The sequence below is a fragment of the Portunus trituberculatus genome, chromosome 9 (assembly GCF_017591435.1).
Source record: "Portunus trituberculatus isolate SZX2019 chromosome 9, ASM1759143v1, whole genome shotgun sequence".
Lineage (NCBI taxonomy): Eukaryota > Metazoa > Arthropoda > Malacostraca > Decapoda > Portunidae > Portunus > Portunus trituberculatus.
In genome coordinates this window covers 8,306,357-8,316,356 of record NC_059263.1, presented here as the reverse complement: position 1 = coordinate 8,316,356, position 10,000 = coordinate 8,306,357, and the positions used below count along the sequence as shown (strand labels likewise).

The following is a 10,000-nucleotide window of genomic DNA, read 5'->3' as shown; positions in this document are numbered from 1 at the left end:
TTCCCCCCGTAGAAATGCCGTTTGGAGTCCTACACCATTCCTACCACTACTGCTGGAGCTCCCCCGCGCCCCTAGAGCCTCCGCGCCTTGGCCACCCGCTGGATGAAGGAGGGCAGCGTGCGGGCGTTCTCCAGGCGGGCGGGCGGCAGGGCGGCTGGGCTGGACGCGGCGAGGAGGTGACGCACGAGCTCACGAATGTTGCCTCCGTGAACCTCGCGAGGCTCCAGCGGAAGATCTGTGGGGAAGGAGAGAGAGGGGGTGAGTTGGGGTGAAAAAGAGAGAGAGAGAGAGGGAAGGAATGAAAGAGAGAGGAGAGCAAGAAAGGAAGGGGAGGAAAGAGGAGAGAAGAGAGAAAAGAAGGGAGAGTGGAGAAATAGGGGAGGAAAAGGGGGAGTGGAGAAATAGGTGTAGTGTGAGAGAGAGAGAGAGAGAGAGAGAGAGAGAGAGAGAGAGAGAGAGAGAGAGAGAGAGAGAGTAAGAGAGAGAGAGTATACTCCTTTCATCAACCCCCGACTCCCCTGACCCACCCCCAACACACAGCTCACCCATCCATGTAATATTATTCATCGTGGGTAAACCAAGTTACTGTTTGAGAGATAGGAGGAACTGGGCCAACGTAACTACTACTACTACTACTACCACCACCACCACCACCACTACTACGACCACTACTACTACGACCACTTCTATACGACACCGCCACCACTACTACACACCACCACCACTATGCACAATTTTTTTTTTTTCATTTTTCTCCCTGCCTTCATTTATTATTATTTTTATTGTAGCAGAGAGAGAGAGAGAGAGAGAGAGAGAGAGAGATACGCTTGGGTTGGGTCAGCGAAGATGGAACAATGTCGAGGAGGGAGGTGGAGTAAGGAGAAGGAGAGGGAGAGGGGGAGTGGTCAGTGGAGAGTGGGGAGAGGAGAGTCTGCACAACGAACCGTGACGGGAGTGTGGCCCTGAAACTCCCTCCACTTCTAAACTCCACTCTCCCTACACCTCTCCACCTCTACTCTACTCTCTCTCTCTCTCTCTCTCTCTCTCTCTCTTACAATACATCTTTCTTCGTCTCACTATTTGCACTTGAACGTCAGTATGTGTCTCGTCAAGGCCAACACACACACACACAAACACCTAATTTGTTACTGATGGGTCCGTTTTAGTATGAGTGGTTTGGAGGAGAGGAAGAAGGAGGAGGAGGAGGAGGAGGAGGAGGAGGAGGAGGGGAAAATAATGACATATCCTTTGATCATCTTTTCTTTTTTCTTTCTCAATTTAATCTTTCCTTTCCTTCATTCTATTCTTCCTTCTTTATTTTCATTTTTCCCTTCCCTTCTTCCCTGTCTTCCTTCCTTTTCTTTTTATCTTTTTTCAACCTTCTCTCTTCTATTTTCCTTTCTTTCCTTCTCCACCTTTCCTTACTTTTTTTTCTCTTATTCCTCTCTACTTGTCTATCCTCTTCCCTCTCTCTAACTTCTCTTCTATCCCTTAAATCTCGTCTCCTCCTCCTCCTCCTCCTCCTCCTCATCTTGCACATCCTTTTCCTCTTCCCCTCTTCCTCCCTGCCCCCCTCCTCCTCCCTATCCTTCCCTCCCTCCCCCCACCCAAACAAGCGAGACAACTGGCCGACAGGTGGCGCGTCAGTTGGACTTGAAGAAGGAGGGGGGGGGGGTAAATGGACAGGTGCACAGGTGAGAAAGTGGAGGAGGAGGAGGAGGAGAAAGATATTAAGGATTATACCATTGTTTTTCCTTTGTTTATTACTACTACTATTACTACTACTACTTACTATCCTGGCTCACCTATCCGTCTTAAGTATCAAAGTCTCTCTCTCTCTCTCTCTCTCTCTCTCTCTCTCTCTCTCTCTCTCTCTCTCTCTCTCTTCTCTGGCTTCTTCAAGTTTGGTGAGGAAGGAAAGGATCTCTCCCTCCTCCCTTTCCCTTTCTTCTTTCCCCCTCTCTGCTCCTGCTTCTCCATTCTTCTTCCCCTCCTCTTCCCCCTCCCTCTTTTTCCGACCCTCCTCCTCCTCCTCCTGCCCTTAGCTGAGGATAAGCCGATGTTGCCATACATATATTTTTTCTCCTATTTTTTGTTCATCTCCTCTTAAGAAAACCAGGGCGGGTGTTGTGTTGGGTGGAGTTGGGAGGCTGGGGAGGGGGAGGAGAAAAGTGTTGTGGTGGTGATGGAAAAGGTGATGATGACAGAGAGAGAGAGAGAGAGAGAGAGAGAGAGAGAGAGAGAGAGAGAGAGAGAGAGAGATGAGCGAATAATACTAGTGGTGGTGGTGGTGGTAGGTGGCTGGGAGGGGAAGGGAGGGGAAGGGGTGCAGCGCGGGGCCCCCTTGGGTTCAGCGGACAACAGGTGGTGAGGCTGCCTCGGGCGGCAGTGGTAGTGGTGGCGGCGGCGGCGGAGGCGGCGGCGGCAGAAATATGCCAAGTACCACCACCACAACTACCACCACCACCACCACCACCACCCCCGCACATTACCAACTCCTCATCCGAGCACTATCTTCTCTTCACTCCCCCCGACACCCACAAGGGCAAGTCAAGCCATAAACCACAGGGGAAGCTTACTTACCCTGCAGAAACTCTCCCCGCCCCTCCCCGCGGACTGCCGTAAAGCCCTTATTTATCTAGCACACCCCCCCGGCCACTACCCCTGGGTCTGAGTACCTCCCCCCATGGTGCTCCTTCCCCCAGGCGCCCAACCTTCCCCCGGGGCGGTACTTCCCACCTGGACACCCCCACGCGACCAGCTCTCTTCCAGATGGTCCAGAGACTTTTTTTTTCCTCTCCCTCTCACTCTCCCTCTCTCTCCCCCGTATCTCAGTGGCGGTACAGAGAGAGAGAGAGAGAGAGAGAGAGAGAGAGAGAGAGAGAGAGAGAGAGAGAGAGAGAGGTTGATAATTATGCCACTTCTCTTCTCCTTTTCCTAATTATCCTTCATACTCCTCTTCCCGCTTCTCCTCCTCCTAGATCTCTTCCTCTTCCTCATTTTTACGTATTTATTTCATTATTCATATATTTCTTTTTAATCTTGTTTTAATTAATTTCCTTCTTTTATCCTCCTATTCTTATTCCTCCCTCCCTTCCTTCCTTCCTTCCTTCTTCCTTTACATATTTTGGTTCCTGTTTTATACCATTTTATCTGTCTTTGTCCACACCATCTCTTCCTCCTGCTCCTCCTCCCAATCAGTACAAAAGCCGGTCAGTCGAGGCATATCTCAGTCAATCCGTCTGTTTATGTGTCTGTTTACAGTGTCTGTTGTTTAAAACGATGAAGATTTGAGTGAGTGAAACCAGATAACCAGCCAGTCAGTCAGTCAGTCAGTCAGTGTCACACACACACACACACACACACACACACACACACACACACACACACACACACACACACACACACACACACACTTGAATGCGTAAAAGAAAATTAAATATATAATAGTTAAAAATAGCGTTCCTCTCTCTCTCTCTCTCTCTCTCTCTCTCTCTCTCTCTCTCTCTCTCTCTCTCTCTCTCATCCTGATTTTCCTGTCTCAGATTGCTGGTTGAGGAAGGTGATGTAATTGTCTCTCTCTCTCTCTCTCTCTCTCTCTCTCTCTCTCTCTCTCTCGAAAATTGAGAACCACAGAGAAACGGAAGCATAATACCGAAAGGAAGACATCCATTGAGAGAGAGAGAGAGAGAGAGAGAGAGAGAGAGAGAGAGAGAGAGAGAGAGAGAGAGAGAGAGAGAGAGAGAGAGATTCCCACATTCACTGCTTCCGCTGATCAGATTTCTTACTGGACACTTCCTCCTCTCCCTCCCCTCTCTCTCTCTCTCTCTCTCTCTCTCTCTCTCTCTCTCTCTCTCTCTCTCTCTCTCTCTCTCTCTGTGTGCGTGTGTCATTAGAGAGGTGGCCCAGCTGACCTCCCCGCCACACCACCACACATACTAACACCACACACCACACACACTACCTGGTTTGCGCCACACCACACCACACACCATTCACTACTCATAAGGAAGGGCACACCATAGCACCACACCACTTCACAACACAATAATTTAACCCCTTCAGTACCACGACGCGTTTCCATATTCAATCTACTTACTACTTGGTGATATTATACAGCTTCAGAAACTCATGTGGAGGATTAAAATAGTGAAGACTGTGGCCATTAATCTCCTGACATCCATAGACCCTTCCTTCCCTGTGGCTATTAATCTTCTGACCTCCATAGACCCTTCCTAATGTCAATGAAACCCTCTCTCTAATCACACCCAAAAGTCGAGGTAAAATATGCTGCCCAGTACTGAAGGGGTTACGTGCAATGTCACACACACCACACACCACACACACATACCACCACTACCACTATCCTTACTCCTTCCTTCCTTCCTTTCTATATATTTTGCTACCTATTTTTTATCCTACTTCATCTTTGTCCACACCATTTCAACACTAACCTAACTAAAAAAAAAAACCTTACTAACACTCACACTGCCCTAAGTTTATCACCTTCGTCAGCGTCTCCGTCAGAGCTGCGCCACGCTGGACCCTTGACGAGGCCGCTAATGGAGGGCGGGAGCAGCGGGGGCCGATGTTTATTACTAAGATAACGACGGGAAGATACGAGCGAGGGGCATAAACAACACACAGACGGGAAGAAAGGGGGGGAAGGGAAGAAAAGGGTGCAGCAGCGGGAGGGAGGGAGGGGAAGAGAAGGCTTAGGAATTTAGAGAGAGAGAATAGGTGAAGGTGAGAGGAGGGAGGAGTTGATAGGATACAGGAAAGGGAGAGAAGATGGAGGGGAGAGGGAATAGGGAGAAGGGAGAGAAAGAATGAAGGACTTGATAAGGTACAGTGAAGAAAGAGAAGATGAGAGGGAGAGAGAATAGGGATACAGTGAAGGAAGAGGAGATGAGAGGGAATAATAGGGAGAGAATGTTCTTAAAGGAATTGGGAAGGATGAGAGAATGAAATAAGAAAAATAGGAGAAGAGAGAATATAGGGAGAGAAAGAGAAGGAAGGAAGTATAGTGTTTACAAAAGGAAGGAGGAGGAGGAAATGAAAAAAAAATAGAAAGGGAGAAGAGAGGAAAGTATGAAGTGTATGTAGGGAGGAAGAATCGAAAGAAGAAAGATGAGGTGAAGGAAGATTGTGTAAAAAAGGAAGGAATGGAGGAATTTGAAGGAGAAAGGTAGAGACTGGAGAGAAGAAGGAAGGAAAGAGAGAGAGAGAGAGAGCGGAAGAAAGCAAGCCAGGAAAAAGAGAGAGAGAGAGAGAGAGAGGAAGAAAGCAAGCCAGGAAAAAGATAATGGTGAAGAAAATGGGAAGACAAAAGGAAGAATCACGAAAGAAGAAAATGAAAAGAAGAAAAAGAAAGATGAAAATACTAAGCAGAGGAAAATAGAAAGAGAAGAGGAGGGAAGGAAGAGAGGTAAGAAGAGAAGGGAGATGGAGAGAGAAAGGGAAGAGAGGGAGAGGGATACAAAGACGATCCGAAACCATTCAAGTAACCTAACCATACCAAATCAAACTGCTTACCTCAACTCACCACCACCACCACAACACAACACACCACACCTACTCATACGTTATTACCACCACCACAACACCACACCACCACCATACCTGTCAACACCAGTCCTCTCCCACACACCTTTGCCCATAGCCACACCTGTCCATATGTTATCCACACCACCACCACCACTATTTCAAATCTGAGGTAAAATTATCAAAGGAATATTATCTATTTAATATCTGCTTTTCTCTCATCCACACCACCACATCGTTGTTACATCTACTTACTGACATTCCAAGTACGAAACTAATATAATCTCCTCCTCCTCCTCCTCCTCTAAAGAAGAACCAGAACCTGTCTAGAATATGTCAGTAGTTCATAGACACACACACACACACACACACACACACACACACACACACACACACACACACACACACACACACCTTCGGAAATAAAAGATTAAAATGAGCGCAAATTCTCTCTCTCTCTCTCTCTCTCTCTCTCTCTCTCAGAAGGAAGGGAAAGATCAGGGAATGGAAGAAAAGAAAAAATAAGACGAAATGAAGGTAAAATAGGAGATAAATGAGGAGGAGGAAGAGGAGGAAGAAGAAGAGGAACAGGTCTGGTATATACGTCTGGGTTAGATCAAGGTCTTGGAGGAGGAGGAGGAGGAGGAGGCGGAAGTATTTCTCCCCTCCCTCCCCTAAACACCTGTTCATACCACACCTGTTTCTCGTCCACCGTCACCCCCCACACCCCGTCCCCCCTGCCCCTTCCCCCCTCCACACCTGTCCTGGCGGTCCCCACACACCTACACCTGCCAATTAGGACGTGACACAGAGACAGAGAGAGAGAGAGAGAGAGAGAGAGAGAGAGAGAAACATATGTCATTTTTCCCCTCCATCTCTTTCTCTCTCTCCCTCCATTCCTCCTTCCCTTTCTCTCTTTCTTTCTCTCCCTTCATTCACTTTCCTTCATTGTTTGCACTTTCATTTTCTCTCTCTCTCTCTCTCTCTCTCTCTCTCTCTCTCTCTCTCTCTCTCGTGGAAAAAAATAAAATCATCATCATCATCAGGTAAAGAGTGGGTGTGGGAGAGTAACAGGTGGTGGTGGTGGTGGTGGTGGTGGTGGTGGTGCAGTGGTGTGGGGGAGGTAAGCAGCTGACGCCTCCAGATACACAGAGTCAGGTGGTTTCCAAGGTCGTGGGGCCAGATGGCGGCTTGGGGGGAGGAGGAGGAGGAGGAGGAGGAGGTGGTAAAGGTTGTGGTGGACTTTTGGGGGGAGGGCTGTGGTGATGGTGGTGGTGGTGGAAGAAAGGAAGAGAAACGTGAAAAAAAAGAAGGAAGAGGAGGATGAATTAGAGAGAGAGAGAGAGAGAGAGAGAGAGAGAGAGAGAGAGAGAGAGAGAGAGAGAGAGAGAGAGAGAGAGAGAGAGATTCATATTACGTGCTCAAATTCTGAATCACAAACTTTCGAAGCCACATAAGCTTCAATGAACCTCTCAAGGCTTCAAAAGACAATTCACGACTCTCTCTCTCTCTCTCTCTCTCTCTCTCTCTCTCTGCAGGTGACGTCAGGTATGTGCTATTCCAAGGTGTTCCAGGTGTGTGTGTGTGTGTGTGTGTGTGTAATGTAGGAAGAAAGTAGTAGATTTTATATTAATACATTCAGCAACTGTGTTATTCGTCCAGTCAGCCAGCCAGCCAATCATCTAGTTAGCTTGTCTGTCAGTCAGTCAGTCAGTCAGTCAACCAGCCAGCCAGCCAGCCAGTCAAATAGTTGCTAATCATATAAACACACAGATGCATAGAGAGAGAGAGAGAGAGAGAGAGAGAGAGAGAGAGAGAATGTTGATAAATTTGTGGCTATCAACCCTTCTTTTTATTATCAAATCTATTCCCTCATTTCTTTCTTTATCTGCCTATTCACACATTCCATCTTCTATTCCTTCCTTCTTCCTTCACCAGTTCTTCTTTCATTAGTACTTATTTTCCTCTTATCTCTCTTATTCATTCATTCATCCACTTACTTATTAATCATTTACTCTTGCTGTTCTTCCTCTCCTTCTTTTGGGGGTACAAGGAGGAGGAGGAGGAGGAGGAGGAGGAGGAGGAGGAGGAGGAGGAGGAGGAGGAGGAGGAGGAAGAAGGGATGAAAGAACCTTGCACCTCCTTCTTCTCCTCCTCCTCCTCCTCCTCCTCCTCCTCCTCCTCCTCATTTCTTCCATCAGCTCACCACACCCTTCTCCTAAACTGCCATTAATAATATCATAAATATCTAATTAAAGAAATATTACAGGTGTTCCAAAGCTACGAAAGCTACACAGGTAAACACACAGGTACTGGTAGGTGTGTAGGGCTTTATACAGGTGTTCTACAAGTATACAGGTGTTTTGAGGTGTATCCAGTGTGGGTGGTGTAAGGGTAAACAGTGTTCTAAAGGCTTTGTACAGGTGTTCTACAAGTATACAGGTGTTTTTTGAGGTGTATTTAGTGTTGTGCAGTGTTCTAAAGGTGTTTTGAGGTGTATCCAGTGTTCTGCAGGTGTGTAAAGATGATGTACAAGTGAATAAAGTGTTTTAAAGATGTATACAGGTGTTTTGAGGTGTATACCGTTTTGTGCAGGTGTGTGAAGGTGTTGTACAGGTAAACACAGTGTTGTAAAGGTGTATACAGGTAAGGAACACCCTAAGATGCCGCCTCGCTAGGTAATATTCTTAACTAATGGGATGTCAAGGGAAGGGGACGGCTACTCTCTCTCTCTCTCTCTCTCTCTCTCTCTCTCTCTCTCTCTCTCTCTCTCTCTTGTGCGGATAAAGAAATCATCAAAGTGGAGAGATTAACGTAAGATAATTGAGGAAGAGAGAAACAGGAGGAGGAGGAGGAGGAGGAGGACAGAGGTAATAGGAACACAGAAAGAAGACCATAAAGTAAGAGAGGAGGAGGAGGAGGAGGAGGAAATTTTCACCATATGTTGTGGTATCTGAAATTTTCTTCCACTCAAGGACAGAAGGTTAATGGAGGAGGAGGAGGAGGAGGAGGAGGGGAAGAAGAGGAGGAGGAGGAGGAGGAGGAGCAATATGGCGATACAGGCAAAAATGAAGGACAAAGCTATATGGAATCTCTCTCTCTCTCTCTCATGCATCACGGTTTTACTTTCCTCTTCTCTTTCATTCCTTCCTTTCTTTCCTCTCAATAGCACTCCCTCCTCCTCCTCCTCCTCCTCCTCCTCCTCCTATCGTGACAGGTGCACTAATAAGATAATAATAGTCAACAGGTGCTAACAGACAGACCCACCTGTTACTCCCTCCTCCTCCTCCTCCTCTTCTTTTTTCTCTAAACTTACTCTTTCTTTTTTTTCCCTCTCTAATCATTCTCTTCTTTCTCTCTCTATTCCTCCTCTCCTTCCTCTTCCCTAACCTCTCTCTCATAGTTCTACTCTTCTTCCTCCTCTTTTCTCCCCAGTTTCCTCCTCCTCCTCCTCGTTGCCATATAGAACACTCCCCACCATCCTCCTCCTCCTCCTCCTCCTCGCCACCCCGCCCACACATTAGGACCAAGAGTACAGCCGCGCCTCCTGGGGGGTAAGAGGAGGAGGAGGAGGAGGAGGAGGAGGAGGAGGAAGAAGGATGTAGTGACCCCCGTCCCCCCAACCCACGCCACCACCTCAGGCTGTCAGACATGCAACTTGATGGACCAGACAGACAGACACACAGGCAAGCTTATAAATAGACAGACAATTAGACAGGTGAAACAATTGCTGGAATGAAAATGAAGGGGTAGATTAACAGACAGACAAACTGACTGACTGACTGATTTATGAATAGACAGACAGATAGACAGGCAAAATAACTAAAACAGACAGACAGGCAGACAGGGAAAAAAAGAAATGTATCAAGAGAAATTATATATACACAGACAGGTAGACAGACACATACATTGACAGACAGGCAAACAGACAGACAGAGAGACAGGCAGACAGACAAACAGACAGACAGACAGACACATACATTGACAGACAGGCAAACAGACAGACACATACATAGACAGACAGACAGACACATACATAGACAGACACATACAGAGACAGGCAGACAGACACATACATAGACAGACAGAGACACAGACATATACATAGACAGACAGACAGACACATACATAGACAGACAGACAGACAGACAGACAGGCAGACAGACACAGACAATCATTTAGCAGACAAAAATTTAATATCAAACAAATAGGCAGACAGACAGACGCACAGACAGACACATGGTCACCAACAAAAAATAGACGGTCAGCTTGTACACCCCCCCCGACACTCACACAGCCCAACACCACCTCCCTTCTCCTCCTCCCTCCCTCCTCCCCCTCCACCACTAGTTAATTCCTGCCCCACCTCCACCCCCCTTTCTCACCGGACACCCCTTCTGCGTGTTTACTGTCCTCCTCCTCCTCCTCCTTCCTCCTTCTCCTGTCCTCCTCCTCC

General features: G+C 47.4%; 1 protein-coding gene and 2 long non-coding RNA genes across 3 annotated transcripts in view; 1 reads left to right on the top strand and 2 right to left on the bottom strand.

Annotated features, from left to right (window-relative positions):
- LOC123501487 overlaps nt 1-1,865 on the top strand; it is a 5,836-nt gene extending 3,971 nt beyond the window's left edge. Inside the window, exon 2 of the long non-coding RNA XR_006673652.1 lies at nt 1,828-1,865. This is a non-coding gene — a long non-coding RNA (uncharacterized LOC123501487). The remainder of the gene's footprint in view (nt 1-1,827) is intronic.
- LOC123501486 overlaps nt 1-10,000 on the bottom strand; it is a 32,425-nt gene that overhangs the window by 4,114 nt on the left and 18,311 nt on the right. The window lies entirely within an intron of this gene.
- LOC123501485 overlaps nt 1-10,000 on the bottom strand; it is a 22,654-nt gene that overhangs the window by 4,114 nt on the left and 8,540 nt on the right. The window contains exon 4 of the mRNA XM_045250332.1: nt 1-235. This exon is cut by the window's left edge and continues 4,114 nt beyond it. Coding sequence (XP_045106267.1) covers nt 72-235 — 164 coding nt within the window. The 3' untranslated portion in view covers nt 1-71. The remainder of the gene's footprint in view (nt 236-10,000) is intronic.